The sequence below is a fragment of the Phyllostomus discolor genome, chromosome X (assembly GCF_004126475.2).
Source record: "Phyllostomus discolor isolate MPI-MPIP mPhyDis1 chromosome X, mPhyDis1.pri.v3, whole genome shotgun sequence".
Taxonomy (NCBI): domain Eukaryota; kingdom Metazoa; phylum Chordata; class Mammalia; order Chiroptera; family Phyllostomidae; genus Phyllostomus; species Phyllostomus discolor.
This window is the reverse complement of record NC_050198.1, coordinates 55,820,481-55,848,032: the sequence shown is the minus strand read 5'-3', so window position 1 is coordinate 55,848,032 and position 27,552 is coordinate 55,820,481. Positions and strand designations below refer to the sequence as shown.

The 27,552-nt window shown below is 35.7% G+C and overlaps 1 protein-coding gene across 3 annotated transcripts in view; it reads left to right on the top strand.

The window, feature by feature from the left end:
- Positions 1–27,552, top strand: part of DNAAF6 (dynein axonemal assembly factor 6) — a 64,261-nt gene that overhangs the window by 4,123 nt on the left and 32,586 nt on the right. For 2 of the 3 annotated variants that reach the window (XM_036016499.1, XM_036016500.1), the window contains exons 2-5: positions 4,171–4,329; positions 9,641–9,713; positions 12,066–12,171; positions 17,104–17,200. In XM_036016499.1, the coding sequence (XP_035872392.1) occupies positions 4,189–4,329; positions 9,641–9,713; positions 12,066–12,171; positions 17,104–17,200 (417 nt within the window). In that variant the 5' untranslated portion in view covers positions 4,171–4,188. The remainder of the gene's footprint in view (positions 1–4,170; positions 4,330–9,640; positions 9,714–12,065; positions 12,172–17,103; positions 17,201–27,552) is intronic. The other variant, XM_028523152.2, reaches the window with a different exon arrangement.

Below are 27,552 nucleotides of genomic sequence, written 5' to 3'. Positions count from 1 at the left end.
TCGCAGCCCGCGCTCAATCCACTGAGCTACACCAGCCAGGGTTTATTCTGTATTTTTGACCATCTTCTTTTTCTTAGATAAGTCCTTTTAACGTTTCATATAATAAGCCCTTGGTGATGATGAACTCCTTTAACTTGACCATATGTGGGAAGCACTTTATCTGCCTTTCCATTCTAAATGAAAGCTTTGCTGGATAGAGTAATCTTGGATGTAGGTCCTTGCCTTTCATGACTTGAAATACTTCTTTCCAGCCCCTTCTTGCCTGCAAGGTTTCTTTAGAGAAATCAGCTGATAGCATTTTGGGAACTTTTTTATAGGTAACTGTCTCCTTTTCTCTCGCTGCTTCTCAGATTCTCTCCTTATCATTAATCTTGGGTAACTTAATTATGATGTGTCTTGGTGTGTTCCTCCTAAGGTCCATTTTTTTTTGGACTCTCTGGGCTTCCTGGACTTCCTTCAAGTTTATTTCCTTCGTCAGATTGGGGAAATTCTCCTTCACTATTTATTCAAATAAGTTTTCAATATCTTGCTCTTCTTCTTGTCCTTCTGGCACCCCCATGATTCAAATGTTGGAACACTTAAAGTTGTCCTGTAGGTTCCTAAGCCTCTCCTCATTTTTTTGAATTCTTGTTTCTTCATTCTGTTCCAGTTGGATGTTTATTTCTTCCTTTTGTTCCAAATTGTTGATTTGAGTCGCAGTTTCCTCCCCTTCACTGTTGTTTCCCTGTATATTTTGCTTTATTTCACTTTGTGTAGCCTTCATTTTGCAATAGAGCACAGTCTTTTCTGAGAACATTCTTATTGCCAGTGTTTTGAATTCTGCATCAGATATGTCGTCTGTCTCCTCGCCGCTTTGTTTTTTTTCTGGAGTTTTGATCTGTTTTTTTTTTTTTTTTTATTTGGGCAATATTTCTTTGTCTCAGTGCACCTGTTACGTGGTAAGGGGTGGAGCCTAGGTATTCGCCAGGGAAGGGCAACCCTCTTTGCTGAGTTGTGGTGCTGTCTTTCGGGGAGGAGTCAGAGAGGGGACATACTGCTCACTCTGCTCTCATCCACTTTCTGTCACTTCCCTCGCTTCCCACAAACAGATTTGTGGAAAGGGAGTACTTTAAAATATAAAATTTGTATGAAGTTAATCATACTTCATTCAGTGTTCATTGACTGCTGACTACATGCCAGTTTCAGTTATTGAAGATATTTAGCCTACAGGTATAGCTTCCTACCACCTACACTGTTCTGCTTCTCACCAAATGAGAACCAGGCCAGGGCTTCTTCCCAGTGTGGGGATTTATAATTAATCTACTTTCCCTAAATCCAGTATCCAGTGTACTAACTGAAGCACAGGCTTTCTTTATAACTTGTACTGTGGATGCCCAGGTGACATGAGAAAGCCTTTGATGCAGTACCTGGTTTGTTTTCCCTTTCCTAGCTGTGACTGTTAGTCCTGCCCTATTCTATAACTTGATCTATCTGCAAACTCTCCCACAATCCTCATGAACTAAACCCTGCCTCCTATCCCCCCACCTATGGGCCAGGGTCTTACTTCACCCTAAGTGGGCCTCCCTGTAACCTTGACAATTCAACCTTCCTTCCCTGAAACATTGATCATATCCTGAAACTCCCCTGGCCATATTTCTGCCATATTTTCTGCAAATCAGGACACATGAATAGCAGTTTTGATTACCATCTCAGACACTATATTTGGGACTTCTGAATACCCTTCTTCCATGTTAGCTCTACTGGTTTCAGTTTATTCCCCCTCTCACCAGCCCACCATTGAGATCTCACAAGCCTCATCATCAAGTATCTGTGGGTTCTGGCCCTATGTGCCAGGCAATAATGATATTTTTACATAGGGTTTCACAATGTAGCAAACTTGTTCAAAAATGTTGCATAAAATGGCATCACAATTTTATTAGGTAGGTAATGCTGAAATAAAAAAAAATTGCTGTATTTTTTAAAAAATTCTCACTGTACAATCTCAACTCAGAATAGTAATTATATGATTGCATCTGATATTTGCATCGATTTCCCCCTTTTGTTGTCAAAGGTAGAAAATGTTTTAAATGTTTTGCTTTTAATGTTAAGTAAATATTATTCATTTCCATAGCAGACTACCAGACCATACTGTGAGAAAAGATTGGGTTTTTTACCTCTTAATTTCACTTTTCCAATTTAGTGAGTTTCCAATGAAATGAGTTTTATCATTAACTTATTCAACATAATTATTAGAAGTGATATTCATGCCCAGAAATATAAAATTTTTAAAGAGCCAATAATACCTAACAGGTGTCGAGAGCTGACTATGTACCAGGCACTGTTCCAAGCTCTTTTACAAGTATTGAACTACTTAATCCTTGTAAAAACCCTATGAGGTAGCACTATTATTATTATTCTCATTTTATAGATAATAAAAATGAGACACTGAAAGTTTAAATTATGTGCCAAAAGGCACAGAGCTAAGAAGTAAATGATACATAACAAATCTAAACAGCATGACTCCAGATCCCTTACTCTTTTTTTAATAATTATTTTATTGTTGCTCAATTACAGTTGTCTGCATTTTCCCCCAACCACTCAAGATATCTTACTCTTAACCACTGTGATATACTGCTTCTATACTTGGATGTACAGGACAATTTAACATTTAATTCATATTCTTGATATCTCCTATAATCATTAAAATCAGTTTTCCATTTAAAAATGAAAATAAAAATAATAGTTAAAATAAAACAGAATGTTTGTAAAACACCATTTGCATGCAGATTGATTTTGACAGGTGATTATGCCAGTACACATTTCAGAATCCCTTTTGTATTCCTGTTCTAGACACAATGGAAAAAAATAGCAATTTAATTATAGCACTAAAGTAATGTTTCATGTGAATTAATTTTATAAAACAATATTTAAAATATCAGAAGAAATATAAAAAAGAGTCCTATTATGTTTATGCCTAAATCACTAAAAATAGGCCTAATTCTACAGTATTTATTTAGGTTAGTCACTCAAGTCTGACACTTCCATGATTTTTAAAGATCCTGAATTCCTACTCCAAATATAACTGTAGAAATTATTTAAAAGAGTGATGTCAGGTTAGTAGGATTATATGTAGTTGTGATTTTCTTATTTATACTTTTAATGTATTATTTCCTAAAATTTTCACAATACACTTATACTGTATCATTATTATAACCAGCAAAACAATTTATTCTGTGTGAACTTTTTTCTTCTTGCTTTTTTTTTTAAATTTACTGAATTTTGGGGGGTGACATTGGTTAACAAAATTATATAGGTTTCAGAGGTATAATTCTATAATACATCATCGGTATATTGTATTGTGTATTTACCAGCCCAAGTCAAGTTGCCTTCTGTCACCAGTTATCCCCCTTTACCCTCTACCACCTTCCTCTCTGGTACTCACCATATCGTTGTCTTTATTCAATGTTTTTTTTCTCCTTAATCCCTTCACCTCTTTTTACCCAACTCCTCTACCCCTCCCCTCTGAGAACTGTCAGTCTGTTCTCTGTATCTATTAATCTGTTTCTATTTTGTGAACTAGCCCATTTGAGTTCTCTAGTGGTAATAAAATGCTAGATATCATCTACAGTTAATTAAAAATTTAAATAAAGCAGAAAGTACAGGCTTAGCTGAGGCAAAATGTGAAGTAAGTTCCTTGAGTCATAGTCCACAACAAACATTCTTTTCAGTTCATTAAAGGGAATATACAGCCTTACATGAGACAGCATATATAAGACAGATAAAAAGGTAGTTTACACAAGTATGTTTCTTGTACAATAATGATGTACATTCTATATAACACGGACTCCACTCTCTCTGGAGGTAAGGCTAAAATCTGCATTTTTAAACAACTCCACAAGTATTCTTAAGCACACTAAACCTTAGAACCATTATAGTAGGTGCTCAATAAATGCTTGTTAGGTTGAGCATGAAGTTTGAGTAAAGTAAGCTGAATACTTGACTTTACTTGCTGCCCCCGGTCTGTGCATCAGCTAACTACATATATAACTGAAGGAGTTTACAAGGATTTTCAAGGAAGAATAAGAAATAATGGAGTGACCCAGGGAAATAAGGGAGATATGACAATAAAAAAACATGTCTTAAATAAAATAGAAAACTAAAATACCTCTTTCTGATTATTTTCTTCCTCAGAATATCCAACTGGCAAATATGGAACCTGAATATACAGAAACCGAAAACATAAAATTAGAAAATATGGAAACTGAAACTATTTCTTCAGTTTCAACTCTGCAAGCCCTTTCTAAGCTACTTTATCCTGAAGAAGAGGATGATTTTGAGTCCGAACAGGTGGTTGTACTTACAGATGAATTAGTTCTGTTCACAATATACTGTAAAACTGTGTTTGAACAACTTGTTCCAACCTTACTCTGAGAGTAAGGCTATGTCATTTGATATATTTGCAAGAGGTCACAGAGTTGATTATTCATGACAGTAAAACCTTTAATACATTTCTAGAAAACATAATTATATATTTTTTCTAAACTACCTGAATGCTAAATAGGAAAAAAAAATCATTCTGTAACCATGGTAACAATAGCCACACTTCAAAATGTTTGTCATTTGTATTTATGGCCAAAGAATGCTTGACAATCATTACAAAGTGTGTTAGCTAGAATGTTAAAGCATAGACAGTATTTCTATAAAACAAATAATTTCAACTAGACAATATTAATTATACCACCCAAATTCGGTCCCCTTATTTTTTATTTGTCTACAGATGAAACAGAACAGAAAATATTTTGAGACAAGTAAGGGGATGTACTACCCACAGCCTACTAAAATTGATTTCCTGGTACATGCTCATACAGAACTGTGGGATATAATTACATAGTTGAATAGCATTTGGAGTCAGGACAGGTAACCCCAGGGAAACTTGCAGCAACAAAGATGGGCAACATTTTGAATATGAAGAGTTCCATGAGCTGACCTTTGGGCACTCCACAGTTACTGCTAATATTCCCAGTATAATCAAAATACATTTTATGTAATCCCCCAATCTCCACTTCCTACTCCTTAGATATCAGCAAACTTTGGCTATTAGACTGCCTAAGACAAACAAAATTTGGGGTAGAAATCTTATACTATAGCAGAATATATCTATTTGCTTTCACTATTTTTAATAAAGTTTTTCATTATTATAACAAGTTTACCATAAGCAAACTATCTCCCATGAAAGTGCATATCAATTTGCTCCTGCCAAAATTCTTCTTTGCCATTGTGTGGAAAAACTATTATAATCAGAATGGGCAGCAAATTTAGTGGCTCAGATGCACAGTGGACCTAGCTTCCACCCTTCAGGAAGAGCTTAGGTGGAACAGAGTAGAATCAAATAAGATGTACAATGGAAATAAAATTTGTGGAAGAGGGGAACTGAGTCAGCTTGGAGCCAGAACCAGAAATCAAGACTTTTGAGACAGGGAAAAGTCCTAGTAGAGGTCAAAATAAGGAAAAAGTGGATGTTAATAACACCTTAAATATCTACAACAAATAAGACACAGGAGAAAAAGTTATGAGCATGTATCAGTGAATTTGGGAAGGCAAGCTCATTTTTGCTGACTCAGCTGAAATAGAATGATACATCCTGGGAAAGGTGTGGTTATGTCAGATACAACAAGTATATTAAGTATTTGAGAAACAGTGCTCTTGAACAAGAAGTAGAAATTGTATTTGAAACAGATTCAGAAATAAGGAATGACTCTGGTAACAAAGCCTGTTCCCTTTGGCATTTTAGTATGGACATAGTTATTTGCATCTAGAGTTGTTTCTTGGATAATGATGAGTGCTTATGAGAATAGAGAGACTAGGACTATTTTGCCAAACTGTATAATTTATAGAGGAAAACTATAATAATGTGTGATTCTGTATATCTGGGTTATAAGCAATTTTGAGATAATTGGTCATTCAGACACCTCAGTACAGATATCATTACAAGATACACAGAATTGGATTATCAGAACAGTAGGAGAATAATTAATGTTTTTAATAAACTAGTAAATTTTCCAGGCAAAAGTAGTTTTTTTTTTTTCACTCATTAACCTTGGGAACTATGGCATGATTACAAGAGTGATATATTTTGAAAATACAGTCTCTGAAAATAACATTAGAACTGTTGCATACACATTGGTTCATCTATCCCCACCGTGAATTGTGAAGAATCTGGCAGATTGGGAAGATAGTACATCTGTTGTTTTGTTTGTTTTGTTTTGTTTTGTTTTGTTTTTTAATTCACAAAGGGATCTTAAAGACTGTGGGAAATACCATTCACTGCTCTTCACAGACATTGTAACAAGGATGTTCTGACTCTCTTACATATTGCAAAGTGGCATGAAATGCAGTGATAAATTGCTCAGATAATTGGATATGGATTCATAGTGAAGGCTGACATGATAGTCTTGTAGAAAATACTTGCCAGATGATTTTATCATCTAATTTTATCACCCTGATCCATCTTTTCACTTCAAAGTTATATTTTTAATTATTTTCATTAAGTTAATAAACTGAAACACCCATGTTATGATATACTGATCCAATCATCACTGTCCATGGAGGGCATACCAATTTTTTCAGAAATGTTCAAGTTTTCATTTATACAGATTTTTTTTGTTGTTGTTGAAGGAGGCACTCAAAAAAACAAGAGGCTCTCATGTTCCAAGAATTCTTTACCCTAACTGACTATTGGTATTCCAGTGATTAATAATTTAAGAGAAGCACTACAAGTTTATATGACTTTAGTGCTTAAAAAGAAAAAATGTATTCCCAGTCAGGGTACATGCCTGGGTTGCAGGCCATGACCCCCAGCAACCGTACATTGATGTTTCTCTCTCTGTCTCTCTATCTCCCTCCCTTCCCTCTCTAAAAATAAATAAATAAATAAATAAATAAATATATTTAAAAAAGAAAAAATTTACAAAGTATTTTCTTGGGATATTCATATTAAAATGCCTGTAACATTAACCACATATATAGCACTTTCGAAGCACCTTTTGAAAAGGAATTTTTACTGTCTCAGTAACTTTTGACATTATAAATTAATTTCTGATTTATAGCTGTTGGAATAGTTTAGCACAAAGAATCCCAGGTGAGTTTTTCTACCAGCTTTCAAGGACAGACACTATTTCTCTTGCCTGAACAGGAGTGTATTAAGCCTTGGGAGATTGCTACGGAGGCCTGAGAAAAACGAGCTAGAGGTGCTACTTTCCCAGGACCCAAGGAGATAAGAAATTTTTTGACTGCCAGCAAATGAAGTGAATTAGAGCACAGAATCTGACATCAACAAGAACAATCAAATTTTTAAAATAAGATTTTCTTCAAACAGCAAAGAACCACTGAGAGGGACCAATGAAGTGGTTGCCACTATAATGATGTTATAATATGTGTTAGGCGTAGTTGAAAAAAGAAAGCTGTTCCTGTACTGGTGCATCAGGGGCAGTCCTGTGAGCATATATATGCTTGTGCAGACTATGGCAAAATAACCTTGAACCTGTTTGAAGACTTATAGTAGTTCAGCATATAGTTGACAGTATTGATTTGGATTTGCTGTTTAAATTTTCTAGTTCTATAATATGAAGTGGTGAGATGAAGCAGTGTTTCATACCTACAGCAAAGAAGTAAAAGATGAAATCAGGACTTTTTTTAAAGTACATTTTATTGATTATCGATTTGGCTATTACAGTTATCCTATTATTTTTCCCCTTTATTCCCCTCCACCCTGCACCCCACCTCCAACAAGCTTTCCCCTCCTTAGTTCATGTCCATGGGTCTTACATATAAGTTCTGTGGCTTCTACATTTCCTATACTCTTCTTAACCTCCCTATGTCTAATGTGTACAAACCAATTATGCTTCTTATTCCCTATCCCCCATCCTTCCCTTCTTCCTCCCCACTGATAATCCTCAGTGTGCTTTCTATTTCTGTCATTCTGTTTCTTTTCTAGTTGTTTGCTTAGTTTGTTTTTGTTTTCATTTTTGTTTTCTTTAAGTCTAGTTGTTGATAGTTGTGAGTTTGTTACCATTTTACTCTTCATAGTTTTGATCTTCTTTTCCTTACATAAGTTCCTTTAACATTTCATATAATCAGGGTTTGGTGATGATGTACTACTTTAACTTCACCTTATCTGGGAAGCACTTTATCTGCCCTTCAAGTCAGCAGGATAGCTTTTCTGGATAGAGCAATCTTGGATGTAGGTCCTTGCCTTTCATGACTGTGAATACTTCTTTCCAGCCCCCTCTTGCCTGCAAGGTTTCTTTGGAGAAATCAGCTGAGAGTCTTACGGGAACTCCTTTGTAGGTAACTGTCTCTTTTTCTCCTGCTGCTTTTCAGATTCTCTCCTTATCTTTAATCTTGTGTAATGTAATTATGATGTGCCTTGGTGCGTGCTTCCTCGGGTCCAACTTCTCTGGGACTCTCTGAGCTGCATGGACTTCCTGGAAGTCTGTTTCCTTCACCAGATTGGGGAAGTTCTCTTTCATAATGCCTTGCTCTTCCTCTTCTCCTTCTGGCACCCCTATAATTCAGTTATTGGAACATTTAAAGTTGTCCCAGGGGTTCCCAAGCCTCTCCTTATTTTTTTGAATTCTTGTTTCTTCATTCTTTTCTGGTTGAATGTTTATTTCTTGTTTCTGCTTCAAATCATTTATTTGAGTCCTGGTTTCCTTCCCTTCACTGTTGGTTCCCTGTATATATTTCTTCATTTCACTTTGTATAGCTTTCACTTCTTCCCCTGTTTTTACATCTATACTCAAATAATTCTGTGAGCATCCTGATTACCAGTGTTTTGAATTCTGCATCCGATAGGTTAGCTATCTCTTCACTGCTTAGTTCTTTTTCTGAGTTTTGACCTGTTCTTTCATTTGGGCCATATTTCTTGGTCTCAGTGTACTTGTTACGTTGTAAGGTGCAGAGCCTTATTTATTTACTAGGGTAGGACAACCCATGTCACTGCATTGTGGTGCAGTCTGGATGAACATTTCTTCTTTAACTCCTTAGTCATTGGACTTCTATGCAGTTTGATTTCCTGGCAATTCTTGTTGTTTTTTGTTTTTAAATTTTTTGTTATCCTTATTTTGGTTGTGCAAGGAAGCGAAGTGTTTCTACCTATGCCTCCATCTCAGCCAGGAGAAATCAAGACTTTGAATGAGTCATTTGATGTCTAAATACTTAAGACTCTATTTAATGCTTTGTTTTTGTTTTTATAAAACTTCCCCATACTTCTGTCTCCCATCTAACTGTGACCAGACATTGCCTATGCCCAAAGGTGTTGATGCTCTTATATTAATACTTGGTTTTAACCTTCAAAGAGATGAATGTAGTTCATTCCCCTGACCCCAGGAATCCATAATTCACTGAGTTGGAGCTGGGGATTTAGACTGATCAAAGGTCAATTCTGCCTTAGACTCTGTTAAACCAAATACTTTTTGAAAGACAAGTAAAACACATCAAAATAATACTTGACATCTGGCTCTCTGTTGTATAATAACTATAGGTAATTAAACTTAAATGCTTTATGAAATCTTAGCTGGAAAGCATATCAGGTTTAAAGTATTACTGGTCACATACATATACAAGTAGTACAAAAAGTTGGGCTTTTTTCCTTCTCTCCCAGTTTAAATGTTCATCTGTGATTGGAGCCATGGATCCTGGGCATATTGGACCACCAAAACAAGAAGAGCTTAAAGGTAAGTTATTTAATAGAGTATATGGGCCAAAATAAGTAGTACATTCTTTCTTTTGGGAAGAAAATTATAGGGAGAATAATACTAACGCTAGCACTTATTAAAGATTAACTCAATTGTAGAAATGATGAACAGTCATTTATATATAAAGATGCTGCTTTTACTCTACTGTTACAGGTAAGTTGTTTTTCTAGTCATGGAAATTAATTTGCCTTTAATTATTCATATTTTGGCATATTTCCTGAGATGGAAGGCCACCAGTCACATGTAGTTAAGTAACTTACTACTCAGGATTTAGTTACCAAGATGTTTAGCTTCTTCACCTTCTACCCTGCTATATTCTGGCAGTTTCACATAATTCATTCTTTATTTCATTCAATCAATATTTATTGAGAGCCTAGTATGCATTAGGCAATATGATTATCTCTGAGACTACAGTAGAAAGCAAAATAGAAGTTATCTGTGTTCCCAAGAGAACTACACAATTTTATATTACATTGAACTGCTTATAAAATAAAACCCATGGGGTAACTTATAAGAGTCACAAGTCCAATAACTAGAATAAATATTTTGAATGTATTCCCAGTAATTTGGCTTATACATTTTCATGGAGATGAGCATTTTATACATCTTAAAAACTAGAAGGGTTGCCCTAGCTGGGAAGCTCAGTTGGTTTAAGTGTTGACCTGATACACAAAGGTTGTAGGTTTGATCCCTGGTCAGGGCACATACAAGAATCAACCAATGAATGCATAAATAAGTGGAACAACACATTGATGTTTCTCTTTCTCTTCCTCTCTGTCTCTCTAAAATCAATAAATAAAAATTTAAAAATTTAATGAAAAACTTATAGAAGGCTCTAATTCTGTTGGTCAAGATCACAGTTACCAGAAGGCGGGCATAGAAAGGAAGTAAAGTCCTCTCATCAATTTAGCTAATTGTAAAAGATTTTATCTGAAAAATATATTTTAAATAATGGATAAAATGAGGTCTGAGGGGATGATTTTAAAATTTTAGTTATTACTACTCAAGAGTATATTTACCTCATTCAAGAGATATTCACTCCATGGAACACTAGTTGAGTTTAGATGCATTTCTGTGCTCTCTGTATTTCTGATAATCTAGGTCTAATAATCTCCCAGTTCTGAGGACAATGAGTAATATGTAAAGCATTATATATAAAATCTGTAATTAGGCTTTACAAAGCCTATGCTATAAACAGAAGCAGATAAATTTTAAAGGTCAGCAGAATTAAAAATCAGGTGAATTTGAGGAAGGATGCTTAACGTGACTCCAACTAATGTTCTGCACCTAATCTAAGCATCCATTTGCTGCCCTAATAGTTGGAACAAATGTAAGCTGGGTTTTATATGCCTATTTACTTTTAAACAGTTTGAGTTGACATGTAGAGACTCAGGTATATGCTCAATTCTACATAAAGGACAAGTGACAGAGTTTCTTTAAAGCTGATGCCTACATGAGGAAAATACTGGATTAAAAAATTAACATTTTAAGTTTTTTAACTGATGGTTTGTCTTAAAAATTATGTTATGCTTGAATAAAACGTATCAAATGACTTTTATACAATAAAACACAGTACAAGATAAGACATTTCTACCTAAACCAAAGTATGTGTTTGATTTGTTCTTTTATATAAAAATATTTACACGTGATTCTATTTGTTTTATTGCAAATATATTTTACATTATATTAAACACAATGTCATTTTATATATTAAATATATGTTATACACACACACACATAAAAGAGAAGGAGGGAGGGAGAAAGAGACTGGAAGATATACATCAAAATGCTCTCGTTCATTATCTCCAGGTAGTTGAATTATAGATTGTTTTATTTTCTTCTGTTTCCTTAAATGTCTTTTCTAAATTTCCTACAATTATTATTATAACTCTACAAGGTATTGGTTGTGTATTGATAAAAATATTTAATCAGTTGTTACTGATTGCACCCATATACAGAATCTAACGAACAAACTGAACTAACAAGCAAGACGGAGACAGACTTATATACAGAGAGCAAGATGACAGCTAGAGGCAGGAGGGTAGGGGGTGGAGGGATTGAGCAAAAAGGAAAAAGGACTCATGCACATAGATAACAGTGTGTTAATTGCTTAAAGGAGGGGAGTATAAGGGGCCTAAATGGTAATGGAAAAATATAATAAAGATTATGCATTTTAAAAAATAATCAGTTGTTACTAATTTAGCTTGTTTTTGGTAAAAGTAGAAAATACAAATAAGAAATGTTTTACTTTGTGATCCCCAACTGAGCGTACAAGAGCAATTTTGAGGGGAATGGGCAACAGCTTCAGCTTTCTCTTCCCTTTATTTACAGTTATTCCTCAAACCAGTGATGAAACTAGCGAGGCCATCTGGAATCCAGAAGAAGTTCCAGAAGGAGCAGAACACACTGACATGTGGGATGCTAGAGAAATACCAGAGTAAGTCAAATAAAGTCAAGAATGCATTTAGGGGTTTAAACTAAATGTGTCATCTGATACCATTCTATTTTTGACAAGATTTATAAAGTGACTTCTACCATGTGAAAGATAAAACTACAGCAACACACAGAAGGCATGTGTAATTGATGACTTTTTCCCTGCTAAAGCAGAAACAAACAATAAAACATAAGACCTTCCTTTCACTTATTATCTAACAAAAATGAAAAATACAGTCCTTTCTGTTATATATTTATGTTTAATGTCAGTTACTTATATAATGTGGAACTAACAGTAAGAAAATAGCCTATTAAATTACAAACATTCATACAAACTAAATTATTATGCCACATTTATATGTCAAAGATCTGTTTTTAATTACTCAATGTTCCACATTAACTATAACTATAAAACTGTGTCCAATGCCTCAAACAAATAAAGAAACTCTATGCTTCTATCTTCTAAGTCAGTTCTGAAAATAGAAGCTGTCAGAGATGGCAGATAATTAACTGGAAAAAAAGTATCCAGCTTTCAAATAAACAATGTCAAAAATTATAACCTTCGTAAAAATCAAATGGGATTTTAAAACACTTCAGTCTGCATTTTAAGAATGAAGAGAGTAAATATGTTATGTTTATACAGTATGCACACGTCCATATGAAAGATAAGAATTAAGTTACTAGACTTCTGGCCAAGATGGAAGTATAGGTAGATACACTGTGCCTCTTCGCACAACCAAAAGAAGGACAACAACAAATTTAAAAACAAAAAACAACCAAAACTTACAGAAAATCAAACTGTATGGAAATCTGGCAACCAAGTTGTTAAGGAAGAAACATTCATGCAGACCAATAGGAGGGCCAGAGACAGGCAGCTGGGCAGAAAGGACTTGTGGCAAGGTAGCAGCTGGAGGACCCAGCAGTCTCATATTTGCGTGTGGATAGACCAAGACAAACAACAGGGGAGTGAGATGGACCATACAACCCAGGGTTCCAGTGCAGGGAAATAGAGCCTCAAAGGCTCTGACTGAAAAAACCTATGAGGGTTGAGGTAGCAGGAGAAACTCCAAGCTTCACAGGAGAGTTCATTGGAGGGCCCCACAGGGTCCTAGAACATACATAAACCCACCCACCCAGGAATCAGCACCAGAAGAGCCTAATTTGCTTGTGGGTGGGGAAGGAGGGGACTGGAAGCTGGCAGGGAGGTGAGCAAGCCTCATTGTAACCTCTCGGGCTCCCCCCCCCACATACAGCACCACAGCACAGCAGTGTGGGTTGTCCCACCCTGGTGAATACCTAAGGCTCTGCCCCTTACAACATAACAGGCACACCAAAACAAGGAAAAAATGCCCCAAATGAAAGAATAGATCAAAGCTCCAGAAAAAAATATATAGCTAAGTGACAAAGAGATAGCCATCCTATCAGACACACAGTTCAAAACACTGGTAATCAGGATGCTCACAGAATTGCTTGAGTATGGTCACAAAATAGAGGAAGAAGTGAAGGCTATACAGAGTGAAATAAAAAGAACAAACAGTGAAGCGACTCAAATCAATGATTTAAACAATAAATAAACATTTAACAAGAACAGAATGAAGAAACAAGAATTTTAAAAAATGAGAAATATAGGAACCTCTGGGACAACTTTAAACATTCCAACATCCAAATCATAGGGGTGCTAGAAGGAGAAGAGGAAGAAGAAGACCAAGAAATTGAAAACTGATTTGAAAACATAATGAAGGAGAACTTCCCCAATCTGGTGAAAGAAATAGACTTCCAGGAAGTCCAGTAGGCTCAGAGAGGTCCAAAGAAGTTGGACCCAAGGAAGCATGCACCAAGGCACATAATAATTACATTACACAAGATTTTTAAAGATAAGGGGGAATCTGAAAAGCAGCAAGAGAAAAGGAGACAGTTACTACAAAGGAGTTCCCATAAGACCCTCAGCTGATTTCTCCAAAGAAACCTTGCAGGCAAGAGGGGGCTGGAAAGAAGTATTTAAAGTCATGAAAGGCAAGAACCTACACCCAAGATTACTCTATCTTGCAAAGCTATCATTTAGAATGGAAGAGCAGATAAAGTGCTTCCCAGATAAGGTCAAGTTAAATGAGTGCATCATCACCAAACCCTTATTATTATATGAAATGTTAAAGAAATTCATCTAAGAAAAAGAATATCAAAACTATGAAGAATAAAATGACAGCAAACACAACTATCAACAACTGAAACTAAAAAAAAAAAAAAAAAAACTAAGCAAACGACTAGAACAGGAACAGAAACAGAAGGACAGAAATGGAGATCATGTGGATCATGTGGAGTGTTACCAGAGGGGAGGCTGAGTGGGGAGAATGAGGGAAAAGGTAAAGGGAATAAATACCTAGGTAGATAGGTAGAAAATGGTAGGTAGAAAATAGCCAGGGGGTGGTTAAGAATAGCATAGGTAATGTAGAAGTCAAAGAACTTATATGTTCGACCCATGAACATGAAGTAATGGAGGGGGGATGGGGATTGGAGAGGGTGTGCAAGGCAGAGGGGAATAAAGGGGATAAAATGGACAATTGTAATAGCATAATCAGTAAAATATATTTTTTTTAAAAAGTCACTCATTTGTCATATTGTCTAATAAATGTCAAACATCCATATGAGGCCAGCCCCAAATTTGGGTAAATTTTCAGTTTTTCTTTTTCCTTTTTATTGAATATATTGGGGTGATAATGGTTAACAAAATTATGCAGGTTTCAGGTGCAAATTCCACAAAACATGAGCTGTACACTGTATTGTGTGTTCACCACCACCCCAAGTCAGGTCTCCTTCCATCCACAGTTATCCATGCTATACCCTTCTCCACCTCCTCCTACCCACTCCCTCCAGCAATCACCACACTGTTGTCTGTGCCCATGAGTGTTTTCTCTTTTGTAATTTTTTGTTCAGTCCTCCACCACCCCACCAGCCCCTAATCCCCCTTGACAGTCTGCTCTCTATGAGTCTGTCTCTATTTTGCTTGTTAGTTCATTTTATTCATTAGATTCCACATATGAGTGAAATCATATGGTACTTGTCTTTCTCTGGCTGGCTTATTTCACTTACTTAGCATAATAACACCTTTCTTGTTTGATGTTCTGTAGAAAGAACATCCATGAAAGCTTTACAATAATAAGTAATTCAGTCAGGATATGAAGAAAATGGCTTTTAAAGATTTTTTAAAAATCTTTATTTTCTTTCTCATGCAATTATACTTCTAATATCCCAATAGGTAAAGAGGGAAAAAATGGTTAAAGGACATGGACAGGATATTCACAAAAGAATAATGGTTACTGGCCAAATAAAAAAAATAATAAGGGCCCAATATAAGTCACTACCCCAGAGATAAACATTAGGGTCTTTATTTTACAGAGTTTTAAAGTCAGATTTCATATTTGATTAGATTTAATGAATGAGAGGAAAGTGTCAAAAATGATGCTTGGGTGACAGGGTGAATAGTGGGGTAATTAACTGTAAGTGGGAATATAGGTGGAGGGGAAGTGATGAGTTTGGTTTTGGGTGTATAGATAGTGAGGTGCCTTTGGATCCAGGCAAATGGGTAAAGTAGGCAATAGGAAAAAATTGCTTCTGGAGATGAGAAGAGCAGCAGCAGCTAGAGCAAATCTGTTTGGGAATCATGGGCATATGGATCAATACCTTTCTATTTTGTTTAACCTGGCTTCATCTTTGTAAATATCTGGTAGAAGTTATAGTCTATTAAGAAAAGAAACACCCCATATCAAATAGCTACTTATTATTCTTGTTTCAACTCAGAGAAATCCTCTTTTCATTCTTGGCCATTCCTATTTGCTAGTGGTCAGAGTCATTGTACTCCTTTAGTCTTCCTGTCCAGTGATTTACCATTCTCCATTAGGTTAAATTAAATAGAAAAGGTCATTTGTAACTATTTGCTTACTTCATTCCATGTAAAATAATAGGGTACACTATGTCTTAGTGCTTCCATAAGCCATCCTATCTCTAAGGGCCCAAGTTTGGGGCCAAGGAAAGATTTGTGAATTGTCATGTGTGAGGAAAATCTTTCATTGAACTAAGAATCCTATAGGACTAGATTCTAAACATTATAGTGTAGCTGTGCTGACTACATTACCAGTGTTTCTATTGTAGAATTCTAGAGATAGAAAAAAGAGATCATTTAATTCAAACCCACCCTCTTCCATAAATTGTACAAATGTAGAAACCAAGATGCCATGAGTTTGTGACTTGATGAAAATCACATGGCTAATGACAGAAATGGTACTTAACCTGGATTTTCGAACTCTTCATTGTCGCTTAAATTTATCGGTGGAGAGTTTCTATCTATCCATCAAATCCTGTGTTATGGGCCCACTATTTTTCTGAGCCATTGTTTTCCTGGAAAGGATCTTCCTTTTTTTCTTCTACATCGAATCTTATGAGACTCTTATTAGAAGTTTTCTCAGTCCATTTTATTTAGCTCTAAAACAGTTAAGCTTCATTTTAGAAAAGAAGTAGATATGATATAAATCCTGCTTTACAGAGTTAGGTATTTTTGACTAAATTTCTAGATTTTTATTTCTTTATGTTCTGCTATATGCCTGAAAAAAAACTGTAAGAATTTTACTTACTTAGTCATTTTTTAAAGATTTTATTTATTTATTTTTAGAGAGGGAAAGGAGGGAGAGAGAGAGAGAGAGAGAGAAACATCAACGTGCGGCTGCCAGGGGCCGTGGTCTGCAATCCAGGCATGTGCCCTGACTGGGAATCAAACCTGCGACACTTTGGTTCGCAGCCTGCTCTCAATCCCCACTGAACTACGCCAGCCAGGGCAGTCATTTTATTTTTATTGCAATGGCATGTTCTCATAAGTCTCTAGTTTTCCTCTCTATGACAGGAAATTTCTCTTTCATTTGAGTTTCTATATTGATGACTTTTTCAGGTATGATATTATATACAAACAGCAGGTGGGAACTGAGGATATATTCCTAGGATTGACGAAAAAGGACACTTCAACAGCATGTTGTGAGGATCTAGTGGTAAGCTTCTCTCCCTTCCCCATTTTATGACCATTATAGCTAAATTGACTGCCTGTTGTATATATAACACTGTAGGCAAGACTGTAAACTCTTTAAAAATATTGGTTGATATGTTTCAAGTACTCAGGGAATAATGGAGCAGTTTAAATTTGGTAAATATGCACAAAATAAACTAACCTTACACATGTGGATAAGATTTACAAATAAATATAATAGAATCATATGATATAATACACTTTCTACTCCTATTAAACAGCCCAATCTGATTGGACTGAATTTCTTTCATTCTACTTCTATTTCATGCATACCATCTGAATGGTTAGTAATGTATCATGAGTTGACAGGCAATGAAAATGAAATATTTCCTTCCCTAAATCTGTCTTCTCTCTTATGACTGTTTCTTTTGATGACTTGGTTTACATTGGGAAATTTAAAAAGGAATTTTTTTCTTAATATTTGGAACTTCTGATTTTAAAACTCTAAACATATACCTAAAAAAGACATCTAAAGTGTCACTTGGCTTCCTAATCTGAATGACACTACAGCATATTGGATAGCATCCTTTGCCAAGCCACCATTTCTGTATAATTACAATGCAACACCAACAATATCAATAGAATACACCTTATTTTTGCTAATTTGAGCCTTGTGATAATCTTGTTGAAAAGTCTATGTCCAATGAAAAGTGTAGAATACAACCCATTTTGACAATATACACTAGTAATTCTGATGCTAAGAATTTATTTTTTGAGATCGGAGGCTGTGCATCAATCTTTTCCCCTTCCTCTCTTACAATACAGTATGGTATAGGGTACTAAGGTGCCCACAGGAGATACTTAATATTTTTCCTTAAGCAAATGTCAAATAGAACCTCTCTTTGGCATGAAATTCAGTTTTAATGTCATTAGCAAGATCTAAGACATTAAATTGAATCAAGTAACATAATGGGAATAGTGACTTTAAGTACTTCAAGAGATTTTTCAAACTCGAATGAGTTAAGGTTTCAAGTGATCTTGAAATAATTAGCTCCCAGGGTTTTAGCAGTAATATTCAAATTCCTCTCTCTTAAATTACTGTAAAATTATGTTTTTGATGTCTAATATTAAGGATTGCTCTAAACACTGGAGAAGTTCTAGGCCCTAAATAAATAAAACTGTTGTGGGCCTTTCCATTTCTCTTATGCAAATTGCCACTAGTATTAATGATAAAGGTATACTGAATGATGCATCTTGGAAACTAAATCACACCTCAGAATAGGAATATACAATCTAAAACTCAAAAGTATATACAGAAATCGACTTGATACCTCCCCCCAATGAACTTATAATTAATCAGGGAGACATAAATGTCTTGTTTTATTATTAACAATTAAACTCAGTGTTGACAATTATATGTTTACCACCAGTTCAGAGGGTTTGGATAAGGAATGAACACTACTGAATGGCAGCAGCAAATGAAACATTTGTTGATGTAATGGAACTTTACCACATTATATTGTTCTTTTTTCCTTCTTTCTTTTTATATATTCAATCTTTGAAGATAGTGAATACTACTATGTACCAGGCACTGTCCTAAGTACTAGATATACAGAGATAAATAAGAAACAATTATACTCAAGGAACTTCCAGTAAAGGAAATGGACACCCAATAAATCACTGCAGTTCAATATGGTCAGTATATATTTAGAGGTGTATGTCAGGTACACAGTGACATAAAGCAGAAGGGATCAACTCTATTTGGGTGGATAGGATTTCTACAGTGGACAACATTCCAAGAAGGACATTCCAAGTAGAGGCAAGAGCATGTGGAATGGTAACTGGGCATGAAGTAGCATGGCCTATTCGAGTAAGCAATGATTATAACAATAATAAAAGAATAATTGTAGATAGTGGTATACTGGTAAGCTGACTCAAAAAAGAAAAAAAGAACTCATTTGTAGCTTCAATTTTATCCCATAGACATATTAATGATGGCATCCACTATCATTGCTTAACCCCACAGGCAAAACACAGACGAAAAAGGTGGTTGACATTACCTCAAGTATTTCTTGCTCAAATTTACAAGCTTATTATTCCTGTTGATTATATGTCATTTTCTCAAATCTAAGACATCATCAAATTGCAAATGTGACATTTATTTAATAATAAAGGAAAATAGGTATGCTACCACATTAAATGCACATGTTGATTGTGTGTTACATCTCAATATCAGAAATATTAAAATACAGGGAAAATTGCACCTTAGAATTGACTAAATATGCTATTTGGGTCCTGGACACGGTGTACATGTAACAATTCAACCCAGAGACTTTAAGAAAGGGACATTTTTTAAGCTGAGGAAGCTTTAATAGTAGTACAGACAATGTTTATATACAAGGAGTGATTTGAGGTTTAAAATTTATGAGGATCACCCTGTATTTTACCTTTCCCAAACTCCAAATAAGAAAGCAGGATATATGAGTCCTAAATAAAGCAATTACACTAAACAAAATTCTGCATTACTGATATGTATATCTTCAGCAAGCCTTCCATTCTTTCCATCATACCCCAATCCAAAGAGCTCCATTATCCAAATTCTGCCTTATGCTCTACTCCTGAGTTGATAGCTAACAAACTTCCCTTGCCTTAATCTATACATAGACATTTTATTTTTAATAAAAATTGTGTGTGTTTAAAGTGTATGACATGATGATTTGATATACATATACATAGAGAAATGATTACTACAGTCAAGCTATTAACACATCATCTAACATAGTTACCATTCATGTGAGTGTATGGTGAGATCACCTGAAATCTACTTTCTTAGCAAATTCCCCTTACTCAATACAGTATTATTAACTACAGTCATCACACTGTACATTAATTTTAGAGCTAGAGTTAGGCCAGTGGTTTGCAAGTTTGTTTTGTTTTGCCTTGTTTTTAGCTGTCAACCATTTTCTTCAAGTAAAATTCTCTAAGAAAACCCAACATATAAAATACATAAAACCACCCTCATCTTGGTTAAAAGGTTACTATCACCCATGCAGCAGCTCCTAGGAGAAAAAAATCGGGGGTCCCTTGGAACATAAAGATGATAATCTAGCCTTTCTTCCTTAGATTACAGTTCATTTAAGAAAATAAGGTCAAGCTTACAAGGTAATTTATATGAGCATTATAAAATGTTCATATAAATTAATGGAAAAACAATAAGGGAACTAGAGGGCTTTTTTCTCCTACGTGGCATGTCTATGTTTTTCTTTAAACCTCATGAGTAGAATACCCCTATCTTGTTTTGTTTTATTTTATTTTATTTTGCTTTGGTTATAATGGGTTTGATATTTATCCTTGACTATATATGATTGAATAGTATTTATCACTGTTTGCTATATCTTTTGAAAATTCAACAAATACTAAGCACTTACTATAGACCAGACACTCAATATATATAGTGTTGGAAAAATTGATGTTTCTCTTTCTCCCAAAGAGCTTACTATCAGGAGATCAAGCAGGCCATAAGCAACAGCACAGACCTTCATAGATCCATGCAATAAGGAAACAATGCAATCAAATGGGTATAGATTATTACTTACACATACAGCATAAATAAGATCAGCACAGTGTCAGCTCCTGATATTCCTGATAGCCAGCATGTATACCCACGGTTTGGGGAAGGGAACAGAAAAGTCCTATGCCTCACCGTAACCAGGGGGTGAGATGACAATTTGCCTTCTGTAGCCTTCTGCAAGATAGGGAGCCTCCCACCAGGAAGGAAAGACAGATAAAAAAGAGCCTTGAAGCAACCCCTCACAAGACTGCCTATCTTCCCACTTGTGAGAGGATCACTGTATGTTCTGCCAAGACCTGGGGTGGACCACAATTTAGCCTTGCCTACGTTGTCTATGTAAATAGTGCAAAGTCACCAGAATATCAGAGTAAAGCCATTTCAATACATTTATAGTCTATGAGTAAAAGTGATTTTTCTGGTTGTTTTCACTTAATACAATAAGAATAGCAAATAACTTATATAATGCTTACTAGGAGCCAGGAATTTCTCTAAGAACTTTGTGCATAGTAACTCATCAATCCCCACACCAAAACTCTATGAAATCAGTGCTATTATCCCCATTTTACTAATGAGATTACTGAAGCACAAAGAGGAAACTTGCTTAAGGTCACACATTTAGAATCTGGAAGAACTACAATTTTCACACAGGCAATTTGAATTTGATAGAACTATGTACAAAATGATACAGGCACAAAGAAGAGGAAAACCAAGCTCACTTCATAATACAGGTGGCATCTGACTTGCACATTTTTATTACAAATCCTATTTTTTTCATTGTTGTTCAAGTACAGTTGTCTCCATTTTCACCCCACAGCTCTTCCCTTCCCCACCAACTCCCACTGCCCACCCTTAATCCTACCCTGCTTTGGTCTGTCCATGGGTCCTTTAAACATGTCCCTTGATGACCCTTCCCCATTTTCCCCCGATTATCCCTGTCCCCACTCCCCTCTGGTCACTCTCAGCTTGTTATTTACTTCTGTGTCTCTGGTTTTATTTTGCTTGCTTGTTTCTTTTGTTGATTAGGTTACATTAATAGGTGACATAATATGGTAATTGTCTATTGCCTCCTGGCTTACTTCACTTAGCATAAAGCTCTCCAGTTCCATGCATGCTATCCTGAAGGGTAGGAGCTACTTCTTTCTTTCTGCTACATAGTATTCTGTTGTGTAAATAAATGTACCATAGTTTTTTGAATCACTCAATTACTCATGGGCACTTGGTTGCTTCCAGCACTTGGCTATTGTAAATTTGTTTCTATGAACACTGGGGTGCATAGGTTCTTTTGGATTGGTGTTTCAGAGCTCTTAGGGTATAATCCAAGCAGTGGAATTGCCAGATCAAAAGGCAGTTCCATTTTTAGTTTCCTGAGGAAATTCCATACTGTTTTCCACAGTGGCTGCACCAGTCAGCATTCCTACCAACAGTGTCCTAGGGTTACCTTTTCTCCACAACCTCACCAGCACTTGTTTGTTGATTTGTGTATAATGGCCATTCAGAGCGGTGTGAAGTGGTATCTCATTGTGGTTTTAATTTGCATCTCTCCGATGGCTAGTGATGCTGAACATCTTTTCATATGCCTCTGGGCCCTCTGTATGTCCTCCGTAGAGAAGTGGTCCTTTGCCCATAATCTTAATTAGGTTGTATGTCTTCCTAGAGTGGAGTCATGTAAGTTCTTTTTTTTTTTTTCTACCTCAAAAATCTTATAGACTTCGTTTTAGCTTTTTTAAAAATATATGTTATTGATTATGCTATTACAGTAGTCCCATTTTCCTCCTGTTTATTCCCCTCTGCCCTGTACCACCCCTCCCACCCACATTCACCCCACCCCTTAGTTTATGTCCATGTAGTGTACATGTAAGTTCTTTGGTTTCTCCATTTCCCACACTATTATTAACCTCCCCCTGTCTATTTTGTATCTACTGAGTTCTTTAATATTTTAGAGATCAGACCATTCTCTGAAGTATCATTGGAAAATATATTTTCCTATACAGTTGGTTCCCTTTTACATTTCCTGATATTTTCCTTAGCCATGCAGAAGCTTTTTTATTTTGATGAAGTCCCACTTGTTTATTCTTTCCTTTACATACCTTGCTCCAGGGGACATATCAGTGAAAATATTGCTGCATAGAATATCTGAGATTTTTCTGCCTGTGTACTCCTCCAGGACCTTTATAATGATGCAACTTATATTTAAGTCTTTTATCCACTTTGAGTTTATTTTTGTGTATGGTGTAAGTTCTTGGTCGAGTTTCATTTTTCTACATGCAGCTGTCCAGTTCTCCCAACACCATTTGTTGAAGAGGCTATTTTTACTCCATTTTATGCTTCTGTCCCTTTGTCAAATATTAATGACCATAGAGACATGGGTTTATTTCTGGGCTCTCTATTCTGTTCCATTGATCTATGAGTCTGTTCTTATACCAGTACCTGACTGTTTTAATTATAGTGGCCTTGTAATATAATTTGATATCAAGTATTGTGATCCTTCTTAATGTGGACATTTTGATGATGTTTATTCTTCCAATCCATGAACATAGTATATGCTGCCATTTATTTGTGTCTTCCTTATTTCCTTTCTTCAGTGTTCTGTAGTTTTCTGAGTACAAGTCTTTTACCTCCTTGGTTAGGTTTATTCTTTGGTACATTATTTTTATAGTTGCTATAGGAAATCAAACTTTTTTTCTTATTTCTGTTTCTGATGCTTTACTGGTGGTGTACAAAAATGCCTTCGATTTCTGAATATTGACTTCATATCCCACTGTTTTGCCAAATTCACTTATTAGGCCCAGTAGTATTTTTGATGGAGTCTATAGGGTTTTCTATGTACACTATCATGTCCTCTGCAAACAATGACAGGTCTACTTCCTCCTTTTCATTTTAAATGCCTTTTATTTGTTTATCTTGTCTAATTGCTATGGCTAGGACTTTCAATATTATGTTTAATACAAGTGGTGAAAGTGGACATCCTTGTCTTGTACCTGATCTTTGGGAAAGATTTTAGTTTTTTCCCACTGAGTATAATGTTGGCTGTAGGTTTCTTGTATATGGCCTTTATTTTGCTGAGGTGCACTCCCTCTACTTCTACTTTGTTCAGTGTTTTTATCATAAATGGGCGCTGTACCTCATCAAATGCTTTTTCCACACCTATTGATATGATCATGTGTTTTTTGTCTTTTACAGTGTTTATATGATGATACATTTATTGAGTTGCAAATACTATACCAATTTGTATCCCTGGCATGAATCTTACTTGATCATGGAATATGATCTCTTCAATGTATTGCTGGTTGCAGTTTGCCAATATTTTGCTGAGGATTTTAGTGTCTTTGTTCATCAGTGATATTGGCCTAAAGTTTTCTTTCTTTGTTGTGTTTTTATCTGGTTTTTGGATTAGAATGATGCTGAGCCCATAAAAAGACTTTGGGAGTCATCTCCCTTCTTGAATTTTTTTGGAATAGTCTGTGAAGGACAGGGGTTAGCTCTTCCTTAAATATTCTGTAAAATTACCCTGTGAAACTGCTCCAGGATGGTTTTTGTGTGTTGGGAGTTTTTGACTATTGCTTCAATCACACCAGCTCTTATTGGTCTGTTCAGACTTTCTGCTTCTTCTTCATTCAGTTTTGGAAGATTATATTTTTCTAGAAATTTGTCCATTTCACCTAGGTTTTCAAATTAATTGGCATAGAGATGTTCATAGTAATTTCTTAAAATCCTCTGCATTTCTCTGGTATCCGTTGTAATCTCTCCTCTTTCATTTCTGATTGTGTTTTTGGGTCCTCTCTGTTTTTTTTCTTGATGAGTATGCTTGAAGGCTTGTCAATTTTGTTTATCTTGTCAAAGAAACAGCTCCTGGATTTTTTGATCTTTTGAATTACTCATTTATTCTCTGTCATTTAATTCTGCCCTGACCTTGGTTATTTCCTTCCTTCTACTCACTCTGGGCTTTGTTGTTCCTACAGTTCCTGTAGATGTAAGGTTAGGTTGTTCATTTGAAATGTTTCTATCTTTTTTAGGTAGGCCTGTACGGCAATGAACTTCAATGTCAGGACTGCCATCACTGTGTCCCATAGGTTTGGACTGTTGTGTATTAATTTTCATTTGTTTCTAGAAAGTTTTTATTTATTCCTTCATCTCATTGTTAACCCATTTATGGTTTAATGGGATACTATTAAATCTCCATGTATTTGAATGAGTGAGTTTTTTCCCTGGGGTTGGCTTCTAATTTTAAGCCCTAGTGGTCTGAGACCATGCTTGATATAATTTCAATTTTCTTGAATTTGTTGAGGCTTGTTTTTTGTCCCATCATGTGGTTTATCTTTGAAAATATTCCATGTGCATTTGAAAAAAAATGTGTATTTTGCTTGTTTGGAATGAATGGTTCTGTATATATCATTTAATTCCATTTGATCTAGGGCATTTTTTTTTCAATGCCACAACATTCTTGTTGATATTTTGTTTGGAAGATTTATCCATTATTGGCAGTGGGATGTTAATATCCCCTAGTATAAGGGTGTTGCTGTCTATTTCTTTCTTGAAGTCCTCCAAGCTTTTCCTTATATAGTCGGGTGCTCCTATGTTGGGCGCATATGTGTTTAAATGCTATGTCTTCTTGATGGATTCTTCCATTGAGTATTTTGAAGTATCCTTCTTCTGAGTCTCTTTAATGACCTTTGGTTTGAAGTCTATTTTGTGTGATACAAGTATTGCTACCCTGGCTTTTTTTCCTTTCCATTTGCTTGGAACATTTTTTCCAACCCTTCACTTTTACCCTGTGTAGGTCTTTTGTTCTGAGGTGGGTCTCTTGTAGACACCATATGTGCGGGTCATGTTTTCTTATCCATTCAGGTACCCTATGTCTTTATATTGGAGCAATTAATCCATTTATATTTAACCATTTATAAATTAATCCATTTATATCCATTTATAGTTATTATTGATACTTATTCATTCTCCCCACCCGTGTTCCTATGTTCCTCTCTCTCTCACTCTTTTTCTTCCTCTTCTTATAGCAGTTCCTTTATCATATCTTGCCATCCTGATTTGGTGGAGGTGTATTCTTTTAACCTTCTTTTGTCTGGGAAACTCCTTATTTTGCCTTCCATTTTAATTGAGAACTTTGCTGGGTAGACTAGTCTTAGCTTCAGACCTTTGCTTTTCATTATTGGAGTATTTCTTGACATTACCTTCTGGCTTGTAGTGTTTCTGTTGAAAAGTCAGCTTCTAGCCTTATTGGAGCTCCCTTGTAGTGTCTCCCTTGCTGCCTTTAAGTTTCTCTCTTTGTCTTTCAAATTTGGCATTTTACTTACAATGTGTCTTAGAGTAGACTTCTTTTGATTCATCTTGATTGGGATCATCTGTGCTCCCTGAACTTGCATGGCTTTTCCCTTCTCTAGGTTAGGGAAGTTATCTGTCGCTGTTTTTTCAAACAAGTGTGTTATCCCTTCCTCTTTTTCTTCTCTTTCTGGTATTCCTATGATTCAAATGTTGTGTTTCATGCCCTGCAGTGCCCTTAAGCTATCTTCATAATTTTTTTTTAGTATTTCTTCCTGCTCTGCCTGGATATTTCTTTATACCTTATCTTGCAGCTCATTAATTCAGTTATCTCCTTCATTCAGTCTGCTTGTAATTCCTTCTAGAGTATTTTTATTCAGATATTGTATTTTTCATTCCTTCCTGGCTCTTGTTTATAGTTTCTGTTTTCTTTTTCATACTGTATAGTTCCCACTCAGTTCCCTGTAGTTGCCAGTGACTCCTTGAGCATCCTTATAACCATTCTTTTGAATTCTGTATCAGATGGTTTGTTTGGTTTCATTTAGCTCTTTTACTGGGGAGCCGTCCATTCCTTTTCATTATGGGTCCTTTCTTTGTCTCCCCATTTTAGGTGACTATTTTTGTTTGTTTCTGAAATTCCAGATGCTCTGCTTTGCCAGCTGTCTGCATAGGGTGAACTTCTGTGGTAGAGGTTCTGTGGGATTCAGTGATGCGTACTCGTTAATCTCCTTGTTTGGTTGCTCTAGGGTTGCCCTTTGTTCTGTTTGTGTGGGCTCTCTTGTTGTATTTGGGCTTTAGCTGTTGGTGGCTTCTTTGCTGATGGGTTCTTCCTTCCAGTGAGTTTACTGCTATTTTCAACTCCACCTTGTCTTGTAGGCTATTGTCCAGTTGTTGGTTATCAAAGAGCTATTACCAGACAATCAAATTTATACTAGCAAAAAGAACCCCCTTACCACATCAGCCATCTCTACTGCATTTGAACTAAGATTAATAAAGGTGAAGACAAATTGTGGATATTATAAGATATGACAAAAGGAGTATGAGATGACTAATAAAAGGAAAATGTTGTTGTGTGGTAAGAGGGAGGAGAATTGATAAGAGTTGAGATCCAACCTGAAGAAAGGGAGACAGCAAAATTTACAATGTTAGTAAAACACAAAAGGGAGATGGGAACAATGTGGTAGAGGAGGGAAGAATATACTATGCCACAGGTGGCAAACACATGTCTCGCAGGCCGAATTCAGCCCTCTACCTTGTTTTATCCAGCCTGGCATCTTCTTCCGACCCAGAAACAGTACTGAGCTCTCTCTTAACTGTTAAAAAGTAGTTACATTTATACAGTCCTAAAATTACACCACCCTTTGAAGGCAACAATGAGGCTGATGTGGCCCCTGGTAAAAATGAGTTTGACACCCCTGTACTATGAGGTTTGAAGTAAATTTGAAAAGGTACTGGACCAATGGGTGCAAAATTTCCAAAAAAAAAAAAAAAAGACAGAGTCAATAACATAGACGGTTGAATGAAGTTTAATAAAT